Here is a 24,822-nt window from a genome sequence, read left to right as displayed (position 1 = left end):
TTGTAAATTTATTTTGTATTTAATTAAATAAGGTATAAAGGCTGGTGAAGTGTAATATAATTGTGTAAACAAATTCTGTTAATAGAGAGATGTACAGACTTGTTTTGTACTGTATCTTGAAACTTGTGAAATAAAGAATCCACCTCTGGTTATCCTGTAAAAAAAAAAAAAAAAGAAAGAAAAAAGAAACTGAGACCTAGGGGGCCATACAAAATTCAAAGGAGAATGGAGAAATAGTGTTAGAGCCATATGGTAGAACAAGGGTTGGCAAACTAGGCCCAATATTTGTATAGCCCAAGAGCACAGAATGTTTGATATTTTTAAAAGGGGTTGTAAAAACAAACAAAAACAAAGAATAAGTGACACAGAACCACGATGGCCTGCAAAATCCAAAATATTTACCATCTGTCCCTTTACAGAAAATTGTTGTAAGCCACACACAAAAAATAACCTAGCACTATTTTCATCAGCAAGCATGGTTCTCAAAATATTATGATGAGCAAAAATGCAAATTTCAGAATGATGCTTGCAGTATAATAAAGATTAAAGACCTAAAAGATCAATATATGGTATTTGTGGATACTGTACAAATGTAATTAAGTTATAAATTGTGCATGAGAACATTAAATACTGAAATCATGAAAGGGTCTCAGGGTGCCCCAGTTATACTAATATTTTATTTCTTAAAGAGAAAAAAAGGTAATTCTGAAGCAAACATGTCATATGCATATTTGGTAAAGTATACAAGGAGGTATGTGGGTGTTTGTTATATTATTTTCTACTCCTGTCTATATGCTTTAATATTTTACAATACCAATATTTTGAATTAATGTACAAAGAAAAAATATCTGCAGTTAAAAAGTGGGTGGATACTGTAGACACTGTGTATGGTTTTTAGCAGGCCTCCAGAAAAACACCAAAAAAGCCCTCATGACATCCTTGTGGGCAAGTTACAGAAAATTCATATGCGAATATGAGTGCAGTTAGATAGATCTGCAACTGGATAAGCAGTCTGTACTCATATTCTTCACTACTTCCATTAGGAATAAAGGGCATTTGCCAAGGAGCTTGAGGCTTATGGCTTTGCAGCTGTCCTAGTCTCACAAGTCTCACATTCTTGTCAACTACCAAAGGCATATATGTATAGCTGTGACCAAACCGGGAAGATAAGAGAATTATGATTCAACATGTTCTCAACAGGCTGATACACTGGGCATGAATCCAAGAAAAGGAAACAGAACAAGAAAAAATATCAAGCCCTACCTTTTTATGTTTAAAAATACATTGTACAGGTACAGATAGGTAAATCTTGGCTTAGCTCCTCTCAGCATGACAAAAAGAACTGAGAGAATTTATATCCATCCATATAAACCAATTCTATATTTTAGCTCCTCCCAAAGATACAACATTTGGGCACATAAAAAAAATCACAGAGTCCAGATTAAAGCCAAACAAAACAAAACAAAACAAAATAAAATATAACATAATCCCACTGCTAACAGCTTCTGTCAAAATAAATTTGCAATATCATATGTAATTATGAATGCCATGTTTTAAGAAAAAAAAAGTGACAAGCCAGATTGTATTTCAAGTATAGTAACATTGATGGCTACAAAGCATTCCATTAGAGAAATGACTGGAAGATTTGAAAAACAGAAAAGAAAAAGGAGATAAGATAGTTGTGAATATTTGGAGATCTGCCCTGTAGTAACGGGGAGTGGATGTGTTAGTGCTGCTTTAGTGGGAAAAAAATCAGCCATGAGGCTGAAGGTTAAAGGAGGCTGATTTCCATAAAATATAAATAAAATATAATATCTATTTAGTGATGTCAACTTGGTGGGGATATTATCATGAAAGGGATTTCTATTCCCCCCAATCTTCTCTCAACTGTGCTGTGGAAACGGAATATGGAAAAGGTGACAGTGACCCATTTCTAAGCCTAGATCACAAGAGGCTCTGCAGCTCTGCATGCTTTAACTCTTCCCCGAGCCCCACAAGCAGCAGCTGTGGGAGTGAAGAGCACCTGTAAGTGAGCCATCCCAAGTGCAGTCATCCTAGATCAGTGACTCCCAAATGAACCAGAGGTCGAGTGTGTACTCGGAAGCAAGCTCAGTCAAGATCGCCCTGGCCTGGCCCAGACTGGTCCAGCTCTGCCCGGTTGACCTGCAGACTGATGAGCAACGATTAAGGCTTACTGTCTAAACCATTATGTTTTAGGTGGTCTGTAACTTACAATAGCTAGCTGATATCGAGGAGACCTGGAATGGCATATGGTACCTTGGTCTCTTCCTTCAAGTCTCACCTTCAGAAATCCATAAATGATAATCAGGCCTCAGTCTATCTACTTGTGAATAATCCTAAACTCCAGGGTACACCCAAAGAGCTATTTCAGGAGAACAGCAGTGGGGTGGGCCTGTGGGTTCCCAGCTTAGAAGGCAGGAAATGAAGTGTTTGGCTACCCATGTTGTGAGCACTCTTCAGCTTGAAACCCCCCTTTAGGTGGCTTCTGGGAGGGAAAGGGAGGGAGTGGCCTCTTACCACATAGATAATAGAATAGATAATAGAAGCCCCTATTCTCTCACCTCTCCTCTCAGGTTATTTCCTTATAGAAAATCTGAGGGTGGGGATGTGGGGGTTGATTGTGGTATGGCTGGTTTGTCACACTTGGAAAATCTTGAAGAAAGGAATCTGACCAATGCTTAGTGGCTTTTTTTTTTCCCCTGAATGTGGCACATACAGCAACTGGGCCTGATGTCTTCTGGGGGAAAAGGAAAAGTTCCACTTACACAAGGAAGAACATACCAATAAGAAAGTTTTATCAGTGGAATGGTGCCTTTTGAGTACTGAGAGCTCTACTGCTGAACATTATCAATCAGACACTGGTGCACCACCTGTAAGGGACACCAAAGAAGGGATTTCTACACAGAGTACAAAGTCAGACATGATGACCTCTTAAGTCCTCTCTATCTCTTAATATTCTCCATCTCCATGAGCAGCAGTGTTGGCTAAAAGCCTAGCCATGGGCCAAGCCTCCAAAAACCTGGTTTCAGTCTTGGCTTTAGGTCCTTAAACCTCCTGAACCTTGGTGTTGCAGATACTATGGGCCTCCCACTTAACTGGTATCCTTTCTTCATTCTTCCTTGAAGGCAGGACTCTAATCCTGATTACATGCTTGCTCTCCCATATGTTTAAGGAAGACACTCACAGGTTTGGCCCCTGAAGTAAATCAAGATTTGTGTAGACCAATTTTTGGTCCTACAATTTTTTGTCACAAACATAAAAAATTATATATGCATGGTCTAATCACTGGGTTAAGTGGATGAGGTTGATCTATCTATTCCAGGCCCTACCCAGGTGCTCTGTGGGGACAGGGGCATCTATACCTTAGAGGCATCTATAACTCTCAATTACCATGGCTAGGGACTAGTTTAGCCTGACCTATGTCTGGCCAACGAAACCTGAGGAGAATTCTGCTGAATGAAAGGTCCCCAATAAAAAAAAAAAAAAAGCACACAGGAAGAAACCTCTCTTCCCCCCTGGCTTGGTCATGCCTACATGTGTCTAGACCTATAACAATCTGTAGCTGGTTTATTTTTAAGATTTTATTTATTTATTCATGAGAGACACAGAGAGAGAGAGGCAGAGACATAGGCAGAGGGAGGAGCAGGCTCCCCACATGGAGACTGATACAGGATTTGACCCCAGGACTCTGGGACCATGCCCTGAGCCAAAGGCAGACACTCAACCACTGAGCCACCCAGGTGCCTCACCTGTAGCTGTTTTAAAACATGGCCTCCAAATTCTTTGACATTCTTCCCATTGAGAAGTAGAGTCTGTGTCTCCTCTTCTTCAATCTGAGATCTAGTGACTGATATGGCAAAAATGACTCTGCCAGTTTCTGGGCAAACATATTAAGAAACGGGAAACTTCTACTGCATGTCTCTTAAAACAGTCATTCCTAAGACCTAGCTGCCATGCTGTGAGGAAGGCAACAAAAGGGCCATATGGAAAAGACCCAAGGCCTTCAGCCCTCAGCCCCAGCTAAGCAACCGAAAGGAAACACAGTACCACAAACTGCCAGCCATGTGAGTGATCCATCTTGGAAGTCTTCAAACTGTTCTAGGTGATGCCACGTGGGACAGAGATAAGCTGACTCTGCTGAGATTCACCTAAATTACAAGTTCGTGAGCAAAAGAAAGGCCTGTTGTTATTTTAAGTCACTACGTTTTGTGGCGGTTTACTATGAGCAATATATTACAAATACACCGTCCTCTTGCAATCACAAGGGGAAATGTACAATGATAGAAAATGCCGAAGTCCTTGATGATGCTATTGCATCAGTAAACTAGCCAACCACGGGATCATTCTGCCTCTGAATTTATTATAGGAGGTGGTAAATATATCTATATCTATACATATAAAACATGTATTTTTAGTTTTTATGTTTATTTTTTTAAGCAACTTTAAATTAGGACTTCTATCATTTGTAGTTGCGATGTCTTCAATGATACTCTCCGCCTTTTCATTTGTAAAAAACGAGATTAATACAACTGCCCTGCTCTTTAGGTTTCATCATTCACTGAATATATACTGAGAATCCATACGTGCCAAACTGGGCATGCACAAATGAGTAAGACAAAAACCCATGGCTATACCAGTAGATCATGCCTAACCACTCTCCTCACCCCCAACAAAAACTAATAAACATTCACTGAGGAAGCATGAAGAAGACAGATAAATGGAAAGAAGAAAAAAAAAACCCATAACCTCAGTATCCCAAGACAACTAATTGACATTTCAGTGTATTTCCTTTGAGACTCCTTTTGAAGTTTTGTATTTTGTGTATGTGTGTGCCTATGTGCATGTGAGTGAATGTGTGTACATACAAAAAGCTGAGAAGAGGGATCCCTGGGTGGCGCAGCGGTTTAGCGCCTGCCTTTGGCCCAGGGCGCGATCCTGGAGACCCAGGATCGAATCCCACGTCGGGCTCCCGGTGCATGGAGCCTGCTTCTCCCTCTGCCTATGTCTCTGCCTCTCTCTCTATCTGTGACTATCATAAATAAATAAAAGTTAACAAAAAAATTTAAAAAAAAAAAGATTTACAAAAAGCTGAAAAGATGCTGTGGCAGAAACTTCTAAACTTATATAAAGCACTACACACACACATAAAGCACTACACACACACACACACACACACACACACACACACACAAAGCTATCTATCCTTCAACATCCCTCCCCGTGCCTCTAAGAAGGTACAAATTAAAATTATTATCTTTAGACTAGTTCATAAAACACAGCTGGTCCTGGAAATAGGTGATATGTTAAGTTTTTTTGTGAAGCTAGACAATGTGTCTGGCCAAGGTACATCTCTGGGAAGTGCCCTAGTGAAAATGAAGGCAATTATGTCCGGTTACCAAGCTCAAAGAACTGTATTATAAAATTAGACCAGTGAATCCTCGCCTCTTCAGCCCTTCCCCAAATATGGCAGAAATAAAACAGTAGGGATGAGTTATTAAGAATGCTTTCCAAGGAATCCAAGACACAATAAATACCTCTGAAATCACTAACTGAAACATCCTATGCTAACCACCACCTTCTACCCATTCAGTACCCTTGTCTAAGAACTACTACAACTGTTTTTTTTTATGTACTTTATATAGCTTTCAAATCGAATGAACCCTTTTATTTCCCCCCATCCAGCTAAGAATCCTTGATGAACAACTTCATTCACGGTCTTGCACAAACCTCAAACACACTTGCCCCTCTGTTCTTTTACAGTCTCTGACAGAACTTGTACCCCGGAGGGATCTAACTATCTTTTCCACAGCTGTACGTGCCTGGCCCACTGTGGTTCAAATTACTACCTCTATTCAGATGACTACTTTCAGGTAGCAGAGCCCGAGGCAAGCATTTGGATGCAGGTGGTTCATCTAGGATGTAAGCCTAGGAAAGAAAGGGAAGGAGTGAAGGCAGCAGGGCTAAGAACCACTATGTTAAGCTGGTTACCACTGTGGCAAGCAGAGTTCAGTGTCTCTAAGGATCCACAGAGGATTGTACAGTTTGGACCCCAAATTATCCATCTTAAGGACAGAGGCTGAGGTTATATCCATTGACTACCATCTCCTTTGGTTTGCAGGTGCCCCCACAAGTGTTCCCCCATACTTCTCATCTATACTTGAGCTGCATTATCTGGCATAGGAGAAAACCTTAAGCAGAAAAAAGAGAAATATTACCGTGTGTGCTGGGACTTGTAGTTGATGTGCGATGCTGGCACCGCATGTGGAATTCTTCACCACAGCTGCACTAAAATCCAGAGGGCCAAGGAAAAGTGGCTAAGAGTATCCAAGAGCCTGCTATAGGCCCCAAATGTAGCTTTCCAGGCTATACATCCATTCTTGCTTGCAAACTAAACCTTCAAACTCTATAATGATTCCCCAGACACTTCCAACTCAAAATGACAAACCAAGAGGAGGAGGATGCATACCCATGGAGTTAAACCCTTTAATAACATTTGCTGATGGCAGTAGCACGGGGCTCCCTCAACGGTGAGTGGGCTTGCCAGTGGATGAGGCTATGAGGGCACTTGTTAGGCCTTAGAACACAAGCATCCACAATTCTTCCTGAATTGGGACACATCATCAATTAGATTGTCCCACCCTTAAAGAAGTGGTAGAGCTCAAGGTCTGGCACTGCCCTCTCTATAGATCGTGAGGTAATGGTCATTGGCCTTGTTACTTGGTAGCTCCAGGACACAGGCTATCAAGTCACTGATATACATGCAAAGTGCATAATCTAGCAGAGGTTCAATGGTCTCCCCTACCACAACGTAATAAAACCAGTTTTATTCCCAAGGACATCTTTATTTCAATATTCCTAATCAAATTCCTTTGTTTTCTTTTGAAATGGTTTTTAACATCTGTCTACCCCTTCATAAGTAATAAAATATTTTAACATATATATATATGTCACTCATATAACATGATTTTACCTTTTGAAAAGTATCTTTTAACTGCTTTGAAACTCAAAATGAGATGCCCAATAGGTTCACCTGTCAGAGCCAGATAAACTGTTGACAGAAAATGGACCTTATATGCACTAAAGCCCAGAAGTGTCTTTTCTCAGCTTTCCTAGCTGCCAAAGTGCCAAGAGAACTGTGTTCACTCTGCCTTCCTCTGTCTTTTAAAAAATTGCCTGTATACTAATGTATTGTTTTGTTTTTGCTCATTTATGGCCATTAAGTTATTCCTCATGGTTGGCAGAAATGGGTGGGAATTTGGTTTTAGGATCTGACCATCTGGAGATCTCTCTACATGGACTCCTGGTTTATAGAGATCTAGTCCCTGTTGGATGAGAGGCAACAGAGAATCTGGTTTGTCAGTCTTTTTGTTTATTAGTCTCTTTTTAAGCTTAAGTCAATTCAAAATTCCCTGCCCTTTGGGAGGAAAACAGCTTTTTGAAATCTGGACTGGCAAGATTTTGTTTCTGTGTTTACTCTCGATCCATGGCTAAAATTGTAAAGTTGAAGCTGTTTCTCTAGAGCTATATGTCTCCATAGCTGTAACGCAGAAATGCCTTCATCTCTGATTGTAACATTTTCCTACCACTGGATGGTATGAATATGTTAGATTTTAAAGTCTCTTTCTTAATTTAAGAAGCTCTGTTCTGACTGGCATATGTAGATAAGGGATTGTTTATATAAACTGAATATAACAAAATTTCCTAAAATACAGAAATTAAATACATTAAATGTGCTAAATTTTTAAAATATATTTTAAGAATTTAAATTTACATGGAATTTATGTAAATCTTTAACAATTTCAACTAGTATGTATTTGGAGTTTAACGAAAATATGCTTTCTCTAATATATTGGTGTGAAATATAGTACAAGCATACCTTTTTATGCTTCTTGGATATATTTTTGCTAAACTTACACAGGTTTATAAACAAATGGGCTAGAATGACCTACTGATGTTTAAGATTACAAAAATACCAATTTATTTTTAAGCAAATTGAATCACTGTTCTGACGAACTTGTATTTCCACAGTAATGAGGTTTTGTAGTATGCCACCTTGAAAAGCACTTCCAAAATCTTTAGATAACTGAAGACCTTTGACCGGTATTGTGAAATAGTTAGTAGACACAGAATGGACACCTAGATCATTTCTAAGTAAAATACTAAAACATTCATTACTAAGTATAATTTTAGTTTATACTTTTGCTTCTTATTTGTGTATCCTATAAAGAGGCTATATCTTTGGGTTTGTAGATGGATGTGTTCATTTCTGCCATGATGTGAAATGTGTAAGGGAATCATGTAGCTAAATAAAATCTAGGTTGAGTGTAAATACAAGCTCTATCTAAATTAACAGAAATTCACAATTATCCACCCCCTAGTTTCCTTTGTGAAATATGAGTGCTTAAACGTTTTAAGTAATAAATAGGAATGAGACTATATGGGACTGAAACTTTACCTGGAGTCCCAAGATAATGAGACGTGGCTATTTTTTTAATTAAGTGCCAAAAAGAGAATGTTTCTGTCTGAGGTAAAATCACTTGTTCCAGAACTTCCTATGGCTGCTGTAACAAATTACCACACTTAGTGGCTTAAAACAATACATATCTGTTCTCTTACAGTTCTGGAGGTCAGAAGTGTGAAATCAGTTTCAGTGGGCTAAAATCAAGGAGTCAGTGGGGCCAGGCTCCCTCCAGAGGCCCTGGAGGAGAGAGAATCCCTTTCATGGCCTTTTCTAGCTTCTAGAGCTGGATTCCTTGCATTCCTTGGCTGCTGGCTCTTTCCTCCAGCTTGAAAGCCAGCAATCCTCACATTATCTTCTTCCTCTGTCATCAAACCTCCTCCTGCCTCTCTCTTATAAGGACACTTATGATTATTTTAAAGGCACACCAATGTCATTCACAGGATTTAGGGATTAGAACCTGAGTATCTTCAGGGTCATTATTCAGGTTCCCACCTCACCTTCTATGTATTCTGTCTGAATAGCAGAGATTCCCTATCTCACCACGGTGACACTTTCTTAGCATTTTATCATGCCTTTGATAATTCCCTTTAAAATAAGACACCTGCATTTGCAAATGTGTTAGTGATTTTTGTATGTTTAAATATTGAATTGTTACTTTATTTAACAAATAGCCAAGCTACAATCATTCATGGACTCAGACACCCACAATCCCATCTTAACTCTCAAATCTCCTGGGAAACTTTTGGATTTTACCTTCCAACACTGATTCCAAAATGAAAACTGAAATAAAACTTAATGACACCTTTTGGACTCCAAACTGCCTTTGAGATTTCCCAGAGGTCCCTAAAAAGCAAAGCAGGTTTGTTCTTTTCTTATAAAAAACTGGGGAAAAAAACAGCTCTATTTGCTATGTTAGTATTGATTAGTTACATAAGAAAAAGTCAAATCGAAAGACGTATTCAGCCTTCCACAGATTCAAGTTGGAATAGGGAAAATACTATGAATATCAGTATTTCAGTTCTATGCTGTATGCAGAGTTCCTAGAGATTTGTCAGCACCCTGTCTATTATATGTTTCTGTCAGAGTCCTGCTGGTGCTTTCCCTGGTATTAGGCAACAAGCTGCAGTTCCACATCAGCCGCGTGGACCTCCTGCGCGAGGGTCATTATGCCCATCGCTTAAGCTTGCCCACGCCTGTGTTCCTGGCCAGCATCCTGGAGTACCTGACGGCCAACATCCTGGAGCTGGTGGGCCAGGAGGCCCGCAACAGCCACAAGATGCGCATCACCCCCGAGCACGTGCAGAAGGCCCTGGGCAACAACCAACACCTGAGCCAACTCTTTGAGGAGAACACCTACTGGGGGGGGGGGTGATGGGATGCCCCAGGCCAGGAAGTGGTCAGTCCCAGGTGGCTGACAGCCTCATCTAGTCTAGTCGCCAGAGCAGCATGCAGATGAGGGGGACCTGCTCCTCCAGGGGCACCAGCCATTAAAGGGTGGAAGCCCAGGGCTGTGCCTCTGACTTGTCTCAGTTTCTGTCATTCTGAGTCGTCAGTGTCTGTGAGACATTCTCTCCCCCACAACCAGCTACTCCCTTTGGAGTAGCCTATGATTTTGAATATTATGGAAACAACAGAGTTTCCTTCCAGCACAGACAAAATTAAAAATTTTCCTTACGTCCAAAATGTATTTGATGCTATCCTCCTGCCAGGACGTCTGGCTATTATTAAAAAAAAAAGTCCCTGGTCATTGTGATTCTCTGGAAGCCAAAGGAATCCACCTTGCTGATGTCTTTGCAAAAACACTGGTCTCTTAGGGAATCCAAAGACCAAACCTCTGTCATGGTCTGGAATACTGCTTCCCCTAGTGACAACCCAAGAGAACCAACTAGGGTAATACAATTGGCCCATGGAAAGGAAAAACAAAATTGGAAATCTAAAGCTGTTGGTGTCACAAAGAAAAGGAACTCAAAAAGGAACTCGATTTGTACCTAATAATAAACTGTCCTGCCAGAAAATTTAAAACTTGTATATCAACTACCATATATGAATTAAATCACTGATTAACTGAAAAAATAACATTCATGAATCAATATTGGTGGGGAAACGCTGACAAGGCCTCAAAAAGCATTTATCTTCCTTGCTCCATATGCCCTAAATTTAACTCAGGGAAACCTATCTGTACTGTCCCAGACAGTTTCATGTGCCCAGTGGACCATTCAGATTTAGCAAATGGATTTCATACAATTGCTTCCATCTACTGGACAGAAGTACATTCTGGTAATGGTTTGCATGTTTTCAGATTGGACTGAAGCTTTCCCACGTAGAGAGGCAACTGCTTCTTCTGTACTTAAATTCCTACTAGAAAAGATTATTTCTGCTTGGGAAATCCCCTTTGAACTTCATAGTGATTGGGGAACCCATTATACTGGTCAAATACTTCGATAAATCTATGCTGCCTGGCCGGTTCGGCAGCTGTGTGTCACTGTGTTATCATCCTCAGTATTCAGGCCTGGTCAAATGTACAAATGGAATTGCTAAACTCAATTAGCTATATCAGTTGAAATCTTCCAAATACCCAGGGCAAAAGCATTATCACTGGCTCTTCTAAACCTTAGATCCATTCTCTTTAAGATACATAAACTTTTGTCTTTTGAAATAATTATAGAATGACCAATGTGCTCAGCTTCCATTTCTTTTGACCCACAGCTAATAAGGGGTTGGCAGGGGGATGTACTTCAGTTTTGCAAAGGCCTGATTAAGTCCATAGAAAATAATTATCTCTGGTAGAACAATCTTTCCATAGTGAGCGCCTGGGAAATGACAGCATCAAACATCACACCTTAGAGTCTGAATAGTTCATCTATTGGAAAAGACATCTCCAAACAGACTCCCTTCAACCTTACTGGAAATGCTCCTACCAGGGGTGTTATTAACTAACCTCTGAGCAACCAAACCTCAAGGAATAGATTCTTGGATTCATGTGTCTCATGAAAAAAAGCCCCAAATCTGAATGGACTGGCATACCACCTGGTGATCAAACAATGAAAATTTCTAGAAACTGAAGCAGATGGCATCAGAAATAGCATACCCAAGATGCAAGGATTAGACCTGTATTAAGTTTTTTTTTTCCTCTTCTTATTCTGTGTTTAATCTTGTCATTCAGGACTTCAATGGTTTCTTCCCTAGTTTCCCTACTATCCTTTATTTTAGCTTTAACATATCCTTTTAGCTCCACTTTACAAAAACTCTCACATTCTGCTAAACTTACTGATTTCCGGATTTGTGCCAGAGTAGATGATACTCATGATGATGAAACTGAATTGGTGGCCTGGCCACTGTCTTTTGAAGGATGGAAAACCTACCTGGCAAAGGTGTAGGATTTTCCTTTGGTACCTTTGAAATCATCCTTCTGGTAAGCTGGCAGAAAATATTATGGTTTCCCATTGAGTACCCTCCATTCATAAAGGGATACTCTCACTCAGGTCTGGATTCTTACCCAAAATCTTTCTTTCAAAAGCAACGATGGAGGGACGCCTGGGTGGCTCAGCGGTTTAGCGCCTACCTTCGGCCCAGGACATGGGCCGGACTCCTGTGCAGTCCGGGGACCGAGTCCCACATCGGGCTCCCTGCATGGAACCTGCTTCTCCCTCTGCCTATGTCTCTGCCTGTCTCTCTCTCTTTCTCTCTCTCTCTCATAAATAAATAAATAAATAAATAAAATCTTTTAAAAAAGCAACTATGGGAATGGCAAAACTCTAGGGTATCTCCCAGTAAATATTTGTTAACTATATTATTTTATATGACCTAGATGGACATGAATTCACTCCCTGCTGGAATCCAGACAATTATATAATCTTCCCTATTAATGTATCTCTATTGTGGGGCAATAAAAATGCAGTAAGAAGGGGAAGTGGGAAGCTAATGTGCTCCCACTCAATGGTACTTCACTGGAGACTGACCAAGTATCTGGTAAAAGATGGAAACTTAATTCAACTTACTTTTTTCCTAGAGATCTTCCAGCCTCAACCAAAATCTTATTTATACTAGATCAGCTCATTTGTTACTTCAGATCTATAGAAATTTCACATAACCATTCCCATAATGCTAGTAAAATAGATTATCATGTGCTCTGTATAAAACAACAACAACAATTTGCAATCTTTCTATAGTCATGTCCACCACCCTTAATGCTTCTGTCCAAACTTTTGCTATCAACAGACCCAAACAACCTTGTAGAAGTAGTTCTACAAAACCTCCTCACTGCTTAGCAGGGGGAACCTGCATCCTACTTGGAGAAGAAAGTTGTCTTTATGTCAGTAAATCAGAGAAAATAACACAAGAACTAAAAACAATGAAGGACAATATCAAGCTGCTGGCTGAAGCTGGCCAAGCTCCTGGAACTTCAGGACATTTTTTGATCTATTAAACACAGGCAGTTAGGGAAGCTGATTGAGAAGTGCATTTCAATCACTCACTATCATTGGGCTTTTTGTCTTTGATTTAATCTTTTTAAATAAATTTCTACTGTTTCGTATTAATAAGCAAATGTCTTCTTCCCAAATGTATGTATAAAATAAAATTCTTCTCCTTTCAAAAGCTTTTCCTGAAACTAAAATAACTATGGAAACTAAACCATCCACCTTAAAGGGCTGGACCAGAGATTATTCATTTTTTAATCTTCTTATTGTTCAAATGAGGCCATTATCATTTCCCTCCTCCATGGGACAAGACACCTGAGGATGGGGTCCTCCTCAGCTCTGTGAGGAAAGACAACTGAGAATGGTCCTCAGCTCCATGGGAAAAGACACCTGAGGACAACCCTCCTCAGCTCTGCGGGACATACAATACAATCCACCTATAAAGAACTATACTTTTAAGAAAAATTAATATACATACACCTGAAGGATATAACTGATCAGCAATGTTTTCTGTGAAAGATCTTGATCAAAAAGGATGTGAAGGAACTTCAATCTAAACCAGAACCCAAGGATATGAAATGGAAAATCTCACTCCTGTGCCCTAAGGAAAACAAAACTTAAGGACTGAGAGACTGCCTTCCTGTAAATGTCTGCATTTACCAAGAAACTGATAATATTGGAATCTTCTTAACGGGGTCGCATCATATCAACCTTGGAAAGTTTTGCTTATGGTTTCCCAGAGGCATAAACAAGAAATGACCAAGGTTGGCTGGTCTCACAGAATGAGCTGAGTTGAGCTTTGTTTGTAGGACTGGATTGGTTTTGGCTGCTTGGGGAATTTTTAAAGCTGGTCTCTACTTGTTTTGATTTTAACAGACTCCAGCTGAACTCTCCCGCTTTACCTTCCCTGCCGAAAAATCCAGCCTACCCCAGACTTTTGGCGGACTTGTCTGTAGCTAGCTATACTCTATGAGTCCCAAATTACAATTCCTCTGCTATTCTTAAACTCATCTCTTTTCATGATTTTAACCCTGCCTCTTCATTTAGATCAACAAAGACAATCTTCAATTTCAAAAACTTGAGGGGAATAAAAACTGGATCTACCTGTCAAAATCAAAGAGGCTGTCACCACATATGGTCTCTTGCTATGCCCCTGTCACATGGAAAAACAATGACCTAGGAAAGGGGTAGAGTGGCATGCAGAGGACTCAACTTGGTCAAGGCCCATTCCAGTTACAAGTCCTTAGAGAACAAGGATGCTGCTACATTTATTGAGTACCTACGGTCTGCCTGGGGCTGTAGGAGGCATTTCACATAAATGTTAATGTACCGAGGTTCAAGACCTCAACTTAAGGTCCTGATATATCTTAAGAATCAGTCACTCTGAGGTAACCTGAATAAGTTGTGATGTGCAAATACTCGATCCTGCCATAAATAAGCCATTTTACCAGCTAGCCTAGATGGTAAAATCTAACCTTGGCAGAAGGAAGATAATATTGAGGGAGGCAAGATTAATTAAGAGTGATTATTTTTTACAATTCCAATTCCCGTGTTACCTTAAATGTGCATTTTTTTTCAACTTAAGGCTTTTAACTCATTTTTGCTTATCTATATAGTAAAACTTACCAAGATATCTGGTTTTCATTTGCCTATAACATTAATATTTGGGAGGAGTTATTTCCTCTTCTCATATAAAGGTTTTCACTTGTGTCTTAGGCATGTAGAAGTTTTTTTAAAAATCTGGCTTAACCAAAACCTGCCCTCAATTTGATGATGTGAGAACAATCCAAAGGTTAGAGAACTGTGTTCATTTAAGAGCCGAGCTCCCTATTAGAACTTTAAGAAGGGATCCCTGGGTGGCGCAGCGGTTTGGCACCTGTCTTTGGCCCAGGGCGCAATCCTGGAGACCCGGGATTGAATCCCGCGTCGGGCTCCCGGTGCATGGAGCTGCTCCTCCCTCTGCCTGTGTCTCTGCCTCTCTCTCTCTCTCTCTGTGTGACTATCATAAATAAATAAAAATTTTAAAAAAAAAAGAACTTTAAGAAGACAGGAGAGTGCTCTTGATTCCAGAACCTGACAATCAAGGGTCTCAGCTGGTTTAGAACTATCACTGAATGACAGAGGCAAAATCCAAAGAAGTCCAGCTTCTGACAAGTGTATTTTCAGCCAACAGCAAGCTGTTTTTTTTTTTTTCAAAATGGTTACAGCAATGAATTTCCAGAACTCTCCCATTCCCAATAGAGAGTCAGAGTTTCCTCCCCTCCCTTTCCTTTGAACCTCTATGGGATTCCTGACTGCTTCAACAAAGAAAATCCAGCAGAATGTCACATGACTTCTGAGTTGGACCACATAGGTGATACTCTTCCACCTGCCAGTTCATTCCTCCCAGAACACTGACTGCCCTTGAAAGCAGCCACCACGCTGGAAGGAAGCCCAAACTGCCCACATAGAGAGATGAAATGGGGAAGATCAGAGGCCCTCAGCAACAGCCAGCATCAGCCAAAAGTAATGTGAGAGAATGAGCCTTCAGTGGATCCTAGCCCCTCATTTTTGAGCCACCCCAGCTGATGTACAGTGAAGCACAGGTGAGCCCTTCTGGGCCACCCTGCACAAACTGCAGATTCATAAACAAAATGAACACTTATTATTATTTTAACTAAGTTTTGAGCTTAGTTAACTGGAACACAGACTCAGAACCGAATGCACGTATGAATTTCACACTTTGACCCCTGACTGCAGGCAGAAATGAAAAATATACATACATCTTCCGACAGTAACATCCTGCTGCAAGGTGCTTATATACAGCTGCAGAGTCAGCTGAGGAGCTGAGCCCAGGAAGGCCTGGATCACCGATGCCCGGCTGAACGCAGACCTGTGCGTGAACAGCTTGCCTTCTGCCTGGCCCACTTCCTTCTCAATTTCTTCTGAAAAGCCATTTTTTGGTATCTGTCGCTTCTTGGTGATGCTGACATAAGGCTCTTCGATGTGGCCTGATTGACAATAGATGCAGAAGACTTCAAAACACCTGGAAACAAATCAGCAAGTCATGATAATCAGAGGCAGACAGGATTCTGTCTTTTCTCAGTTACCTTGTTTACACTTACTTAGCCTGATTCTCAAAGCTTTGACCTGGCTACTCTGGACTATAGCCCCTTCTCTCAAATTATCCACTGCAAGGAGTTCTGAGCATGCAGTCAGCCCTCTTGCGGCCCTCTGGCAGGTCGACTTTAAATGAGTGTGAACCTAATTGAGAGATGACATCAGAGGCCACTGAAGAAGGAAACCAAGTAGGGAATGGGAAGTGGTTCAGGCTCCAGAGCCACAGAAGAATGTTCAATTTCCTTTCATGACACTTAGCATCTGTGCAACCCTGGACAAGTCCTTTAACCCTTGAACCATTTCCCTCAATTATAAAGCAGAGATAATATCCACTGTGCCACACTGTTATGAAAATAATACAGCATATTGGTGCATATGCTTATGTGCGTATACATATATATTTTCCTCCCACATCCACTAGATGCCCTGTATCACCTCAGTTAAAGCAGCAGCTATGGTTGGGAGATCCCCTAGCACAGAGCAGCATGCCATCTAGCACTCTCCTAAAAGACCACAATATACTACTTAGCCCTCGGCTCTCATAAGCCCTTATGGGATATGACTAAAGTCAACCCTGTCTGGAGGTCAGCTATGCCTTATTTATGGAATAAGCCTACCCTAAGGATGGAGCCTTAACTAGTCACATTTCTAGACTGACCGAGTACCTGACTTTTAAAATTAGATTTTCTTCTCTAGGTAATGATATGGATAGCAAAGAGAGGAAGAGTACCGATGTGCGTGATTTACTTTGAAGCGCACATGCAATACACATGGATTGAGGGATCAATTGAGGGAGGAATAGGCGTGTGAAACAAAATGCTAACTGTAGAACCTAGGTGGTGAGTACTTGGGTGTTCACTGTACAATTCTTTCATGTTGTCTTCTGTATGTTTAAAAATTTTTCATAATAAAATGTTGGGGAAAAATGGGTTTTCCTTCAAATAAGAAAAATGCTCATGGCCTTACATTTAAAAATTGTTAAAGGACTTTTTTTTCTCCCAACATGCAATTTTATAACAACTTTATAATGCCGCCAGAAGGTTTTATGGCTTCACTTATTTTATTGAAAGTTGTTAACTTTGTACTCTCACCCAAGGCAACAATGGCAACAAGAACACATTTATAATTTTAAATAATAAAATAAAACTTGATGTAAGAAAGGAAATGCAAGAGTATGAAGTGGACATATTTTGTGACTGTTGTCTTTGTTCATTTATTCCTGGAAGAAGGTACATAGCAGTGTGTGTGTGTGTGTGTGTGTGTGTGTTAGAGAGAGAGAGAGAGAGAGAAGGTGGGGGAGACAGGTTTGTCTGCTACATTTTGTCCAATGGGGTCACAGACACTTTAATATAGTACATAAAAACAGGTAAAATGGCCTGGGCCAATTTATTCAACTGAAAATAATGAAGTACAGGTTATGAGTTCAAGTTCAACTAATCCAAGTGAATTTTCTCTGAGGAAAAAAACCTCCAATCTATAAGAACTATTTGAGGCCCAGCAACTTCATACAACATAGACTAGAAGACAGAGTAAATAAATCAAAAAACATATATTCAATGGAATATTACCCAGTCTTAAAATTGATAGTATAGACTTACATCTACTAATACATAAAAATGTTTATTTGGTAAGTGAAAGGAGTAAATTAGAATATAATATACATAGAAAATTCCATTTTTTGTAAAAAAAATTATGTATATGAAAACATATAAATCACACATAAACACTGGAATGCTTGATTTGGCTCACACTGATTCAAGAGACTGTTAAACAGTTAAGAATCATGTGAGCCAGTTGTTAAAAAACTGGTAACTTGAAATAGGCCATGATAGGAATATTTACATTACAGAAACCAGCAAACACCACAATTCAGAGATCCCCCCTCAAGAGATAGTTTAGCAGTTACTGCAATAAAAATATGAGTAAAAATACACAATAAAATGGTGAAAACTGTTCTCTCTAGGCAGTCGAATTAGAGGTTTTTTATTTTTTAATTATGTGTACCTGTTTTCTGTTCTTTCAACAACAAATATGTTTTACGTGAATAATCAAATCAGGCTTAGAATGTTTAAAGGCTAAACAATCAACCAAACACCAGCACGTCAGTGTTTCCAATACGGACCATAGATGCTTCCAGAATGGCTTTTCACAGAGGTGGCCTTGAAGCCCAAGTGGGACACCTTCGTAATCCACTATTTTTCCCAATTAATACATTTATCTCAGCACAGAGTTTTACACATAGTAGGTGTTTAGTAAGTTTGTGTATGGTCCTAAGACTTCCACTACTTGCCACTACTGGTTAAGAAAACTGGTAAGAAACAAACTACCATTCTTCTTGGAATTCTGCAAGACTCATCCAATTACTCCAAACGTGGGGTTTTTTAAAATTTCTTTCTCTTTCTCTCTTTCTTTTCTTTTTTTGCTTGAGAGATGGTCTAAATATAGCCGTAAATTAAATATTTTTATCAAAGTCATTCAAGGCTGTTTTTCAGTATCATGCAGGCCAAGCATTGGCGACTATCTTCTGTATTTACAAAGAGTAAATATTTTAGGCTTTGCAGGTCACAGTCTGTATTGCAACGACTCAGTTCTGCCACTGCAGTGCAAAAGCAGCCATATGTAATACATTAAATGAATGAGCATGGCTGTGTTCCAATAAAACTTTATTTACAAAAATAGGTAGTGGGGGAATTTGGCCTGTGAGGCATGGTCTGCCAACCCATGATGTACAAAATCAGCAGGCTGATCCTTTTTTTTTTTTTTTTCACTTTGCCCCATTTTCAAGTGTCACAGTGGAAGGAGTTTTATTCCTTATCCGAAACCATGCTTGTTAGTGTCTGCACAAATAACCCATGGTACCAGAGACCCTCTAAAGCAGTTAATAAAAACACATTTTCAAAAGAAATACTGACTATAATCTCCTATACACCATGTTATCTTCATGTGACACAACATGCTCGATGAGGCTATACAAGAACTAAACTGGTTAAATAGGAAGTGCCAAGTGCCCTTTGAAAAGCCACTTGCATAATCTCCCTGAACCTCAATTTCTCCACTGTCACAAAAAAGAAAATGACAGGTCACAGGGTTTTATAGTCGATGGAACTAGATACTGTACGTAAAAGCACTTTGCAAACAAAGAAAAAAAAGCTCTTCAAATTTAGGCTGTTATTAAAGTCTTTTGAAAGCTTATTATACAAAGAAATACTATGATGAATCATTTTGCAATGTTCTATAAAAAATTACTAGTACTTCTTAGCTTTCATTTTAATAAACCCAGATTTTCCTCATGATACCAGTAAAATAAAAATGGAGGGAAATCCCTTGAACTTGAAACTCATTTATATTTATCCCTTCTCCCAATTAATTAATAAAATTAACATGATTGCAAAACAACGATAAATAGATTTTGTTGTTGTTAAGAGTTGTTTTCCCCTCTCTGGTTTGCCAGAATATCTATTATTGTTCACAATAAGATCATCCTTAAAACCAAAAAATAAATTCAAGATATTATTCAATGATCAATCATTCAAACCTAACCTTAATAAGGAAACAACCACACAAACCACAACTCGTTTTATTTTTTATTTTTTTAAAGATTTTATTTATTTATTCACAAGAGACACAGAGAAAGAGGCAGAGACAGGCAGAGTGAGAAGCAGGCTCCATGCAGGGAACCTGAGCAAGACTCGATCCCAGGACCCCAGGATCATGACCTGAGCCAAAGGCAGGTGCTCAATCACTGAGCCACCCAGGCATCTTCCAGTTTCAAATAGAAGACCGATAAATGAAATACGATGCTCTCCCAGTGCTTCCCTTAAGGAAAGAAGGAACAGGGCCTAGTTTTTAATATTTAGCCCATAATCATTACAGTGTAATGCAGTGAAGATTTGAGTAAACTCAAAAACAGCATCTCACCTAAAAAGAACATGAGTTTGGGTAGTTAGTACCCACCAAAAATAAATTCAGCTACATTTTCCAAAAACAATTTCGAAATATTAGTGAGTCAAATAAGAAGGGGAAAGAAACATACCATGACTCTCCTTTGTTTGGGGGAAATAATTTTGATCTTTAAGTAAAGCTGCTATCTTGGAGTTAAAAGAGACTCAAACTGTCAGGAGGGAAAACTTCCAATAAGATATTAAGTCATGTGACTACATAACAGCAAATTGCTTTTCTCTTAATCTGGAAACTAAGAGGTTTGGGTTCACGTTTTGTGTACCTCAGCTCTAAGATCATGGGTGAAGTATCTCCTTGAAATAAATCAGGCGCAGGGGCACCTGGGTGGTTCAGTGGTTGATAGTCTGCCTTTGGCTCAGGATGTGATCCTGGGGTCCTGGGATTGAATCCCAGCATCGGGCTCCCCGTGGGGAGCCTGCTTCTTCCTCTGCCTATGTCTCTGCCTCTCTCTTAGTGTCTCTTGTGAATAAATAAAATCTTTTAAAAAAAAAAGAAAGAAAGAAATCAGCTGCATTAGAATAAAAGAGTCCTGCTGACAGTAGGGGATGATTTGTTGACTTATTTTTTATGTTTCATTTTTCCCCCAAAAAGACAATGACCCATTCAGAATTTTCTGCAAGTAGGTCTTTCTATGGTATTGAAACCTTTTATATAGCTGAGAAGTTATCTCTTCAAAGTGCCAAATTTTTTTAAAGAAAGTTAAAATGTTTTTATTATAAAAACTGAAAGATGAAAAAAAACCTGAAAGATGTAGAGAAGTATATAATAAAGGGGAAAATGATGTACTTTTCTATATTTTCCAGGACAAAATTAAAACTGCCCATAACTCTGTCACCCAGAAATTACCACTCTCTACAACTTGGTATACTTCCTTGAGCTCAAGTTTATATGTGCCATCCTATTTTTATACCTATCATGTAATTAGCTTTGTCTTGGATAACTCTCAGTATTTAGAAATATTTCAAATGGCAGTAATGATAGAGATCACTCACTTGGATGGCTATTGAAGTCGTTATCTGAACTCTGTTTTCGTTTTTTTTTTTTGTTTTTTTAACTGAACTCAATTTCTAAGAAGCTTTGTGAACATCGTCTGGGGTATCATTTTCCTCATCTATAAAGTGGGAACAGTGACATCTACTTCATGGTGAGGATTTAGTGTCCTGAGGGATCTAAGCACCTACCAAACCATCTAGCGCAAGCTGCGTTGAGAATTGTCAGTTCCCTTTTACCTGTTACTTCATTTAAACATCATAAGAGGGCTGCCTGGGTGGCTCAGCAGTTTAGTGCCGCCTTCAGCCCAGGGCGTGATCATGGAGACCCAGGATCCAGTCCCACGTCAAGCTCCCTGCATGGAGCTTGCTTCTCCCTCTGCCTGTGTCTCTGCTTCTCTCTCTCTCTCTCTCTGTTTCTCTCATGAATAAATAAATAAAATATTTTAAAAAATAGAGCATGGGTGCTCCAATTAAACATCATAAGCAAGGAGTTTTCTTCTCAAGGTTAATAAACGATCAATGCCTTGCCCAAAGTCAGATCACACTGATTTTACTGAGCGGGATTACATTCAGGATGCTGTGGCCTACTTGGCCAGGGAGGACTAACTCCCCACTAAATAGCTCCAAGTTGCACCTTTGAAAATCCCTCTCTCACTCCTTGTTTTCCCTAACTCTTCTCTTGCTCTTAGATGTCAGTATACCTGTATACTGTTTTTCCGCCAGTATACCTGTTTTTCTTCCTTTCTAGCATTCTGTGGCTTCTGGAGCCTGGGAGACTTGTTCACCAAGTTTGTCCTGACTGTGAACTACAGGTCAATATTCTGAGCGTCAGCTGGGATAGCTGTGTTTAATATGAAGTGCCAAGTTTCAGAATAGTGCTCTCTAAAATCTATCTTGCTACTGGACTTTTTTGTCTATGTGTGTGTTGGGGCAGGGAAAATACTGCCTGGTAGGGAAAGATCCTGGCTAGTTGAATTTTCTGGCAGCTGAGCTCTAGCCTTTCTATCTCTCCCAATTTGTCTATCACCTGTGTCTAAATTTAATATTATAAATTGCTTTCTAATATAGATAAAAATCCTTTGTTTTGGTTTCCCTACAGAGTTGAAAGCTGTCAAAATAACACATTTTAAACTCTCTCCACGGCCCTTAGATAAGCCAGTCTACTTCACTACCATGCATTCATTCTACTAGCTTTGTGTTAATCGAAATTAATTTCTAGAAATGTCACTAATGTTTTTTTTTTTTTTCTTAACGAATTGCAAGTTTCTATCTTCATGGCACACTGTGTTCCAGCTTCAGTGACTACGTTTGTAAGTTAGGCAGGGCCGGAAGGCATTTCTACAACCCTGTTTCCACACCAAGAGAATGATGCGTGGATTTCTAGAGCTCAGTATGAGAATTTAAATAAATTAATATTTGTAAAGCGCTCAGAACAGTGCCGGGCACCCAGGAAACTCCACGTGTTTGATAAATTTAAGAATCTGCACACGCTTTTGCTCTAAAGGCGACTGAGCCCCCACACACCTCAGGGTTTGTCACGACACAAGCCAATCCTGCCAGAGCCCACCTGACCCCAGGAAGGCCTTTTGTTTTGTGAGGTCGAACTGTATGCAACTGCCATTTCTGCTGGTCAAGTTCAGTCGCATATTGGCAGTTTCATATGCGAGGACCTAAGGGGAACGCGATCCGCCCCGGCTTTATTCCCATTCTCCCCGGATTCTGTCGCATTCGCGTGACAGGAACGGTGGGGCCGAGGAGCAGGGCGGGCCGGCCTGGGCCCGGCACCCGGTGCAGCCACCCGCCCCTCCCGGAAGGCCGCCCCCTCGGCCGGGGCAGGGGGAGGGGGCTCCGGGGGCCCCGCACGCACCTGAAGAGCGGCCCGAGTTGCAGCAGGTGCAGCAGCAGCACGAGCGGGCGGTCGCGGCTGAAGTCCCGGTGCACGAAGAGGAGCGTGAGCTGCACTAGCGCGCAGGGCAGCAGCGAGAAAAGCAGCGTCAGCGCCTGCCACATGCCATCCCCGCCCGAGCGGTAGGTGCTGCTCAGGTACAGCGCCGCCGTCGTCTCGGCCACGAACAGGAACACGGACGCCAGCACGGAGCCCGGGAATTTCATCTCCGCGCGTCAGCGGCGCGTACCGGCGGCAGACGCTGTGGCGGCGGCGGCGGCGGCGGCGGCCCGAGGGGCTCCCGGCATGCCCGGCCCCCGACTGCTCCCGCGCTCTGCGCTGCCCGCCGAGGGCATGGGGCGGCCCGCAGGCCGGGGCGCCGGAGCTGGGCCTGGGGGCACCCGGCCTGGCTGGGGTGGGGCGGGGAGCGCGGCCCCGCCGAGACACGCCCACGCGCACCGTGCGCCGCCCGCGCGCAACCCCGCCGCGGGCGTCTCTGCGGCGACGGTCCTCTGGCGGGCCGCGAACCTGCGCCTGCGACTGCTTGCGCCGCAGCCCCAACGGCTGCGGCGGGCCCCGCTGGCCCCGCGCTCAGCTTCTGGGTCCTAGAGCCCTTTGCCCGCGCTCGCGTTCACGTTCCTTTGAAAAACTGCCACCGCTGGGGCCCAGAATCCGGGTCTGGACGCCTTTCCATTCCCGTCTCTATTCTGCGAGCCTAGAGAACGCTTAATTCCTCAAAGGACCGACATTTCCGGTCATTTAAAAATAACCAGACCACACAGATGCTTTTCAAAGTACGAGTGTGAAGTCCTGTACCCGGGATTTGCCGTTTCAGTGGGCCAAAGGAGCATGCCCTTCAGTCTTGCAGATACGGGGGTCTAAAACGTTGCTGGCAGTGGGGAAAGAGCCTCAGAGACAATCCTTAGGAGCCAAAGCCGCCTCTCCTGGAAAAACTGCCTACATAATCTATTCCTCTGTAACCGTGACTAGCTTTGCACAGGGTGAAGACCAGGACCTAATAAGGAAACGGCTTTCTAGCCCAAGGCATACCTCTGCTTGCTAGTGTGCCAGCCCCCAGCGCTAACATAATTCCTTTTCTGAACCTGTGACAACCTTGTGAACGTCAGGATGGGCGCAGCCCACCCTTGTCCCTCAGAGTTTGAGCAAGTCGCTAAATCTCTCTAAAACTCGGGTCCTAACCCGTTCCATAAGGGATTAGACCTTAATAATCCAAGGTCCCTTTCCCTGCAGAAATTAGGTGAATCCATCATTCGTAAGGCATAGCTGTCATTTTTCTATTTGGGAAAATGATGTCAACACAAATAGAATATGAAGGTTCAGAAGAAATCAAGACAGAAATTGTAGAGGGAGAGAACACGAAGGGCTGTTTTTCTTCATTCTAGTGTGGCATGGGAAAATCTATTTACAAGGGCTAAGGGGAGGGTTCGGCCGACAGCTGAGAGGTAGCCCATTCTCTGAAAGGATTACTAATGTCTATTTATAGAACCCAGCAGGCCACCATGTCCTGGATCAAGATACACATACTGTCACAAATACAGACTAAGCAGCAACACTCCACAGAATATTTGTGTAATATTTTATTTGACACAGTCTTAAGCTTTAAAGGAAAAATTAATTTGTAGCTTAGAATTATTGCAGCGCACTCAATATTTAGCATGGGACTTTATTTTAAGGCAAAGGATTATCACAGGTTTCATACTGTTGACTGTACATAAATATGGGGGAGGATAAGCCAATAAATAACATTGCTTTAAACACTATAGAGTCCAGTTTATGGTGAATTATATTTTCTACAGTACAAAACTAATACAGAAAACACATTTGGAAAGATCACAGTGTTTAGAACATTGTAACAGCAGTTTTTCAAACAGTAAGGTGCATCTCTAAGCTTCTGACTCAATCTTGCTTCTAAGAACATTGCATTATACCATGCAGCGGCTGTGAGAGCCACGGCCTGCCCCATAT

General features: G+C 41.1%; 1 protein-coding gene across 1 annotated transcript in view; it reads right to left on the bottom strand.

Annotated features, from left to right (window-relative positions):
* Positions 1–23,426, bottom strand: part of XK (X-linked Kx blood group) — a 44,543-nt gene extending 21,117 nt beyond the window's left edge. Inside the window, exons 1-2 of the mRNA XM_041741311.1 lie at positions 22,819–23,426; positions 15,663–15,925 (exon numbers count right to left, since the gene is read on the bottom strand). Of these exons, the coding sequence (XP_041597245.1) occupies positions 15,663–15,925; positions 22,819–23,063 (508 nt within the window). The 5' untranslated portion in view covers positions 23,064–23,426. The remainder of the gene's footprint in view (positions 1–15,662; positions 15,926–22,818) is intronic.
* Between the last annotated feature and the right edge of the window lie 1,396 nt (positions 23,427–24,822).

The sequence above is a fragment of the Vulpes lagopus genome, chromosome X (genome assembly GCF_018345385.1).
Source record: "Vulpes lagopus strain Blue_001 chromosome X, ASM1834538v1, whole genome shotgun sequence".
Lineage (NCBI taxonomy): Eukaryota > Metazoa > Chordata > Mammalia > Carnivora > Canidae > Vulpes > Vulpes lagopus.
This window is presented reverse-complemented; position numbering and strand designations above follow the sequence as displayed.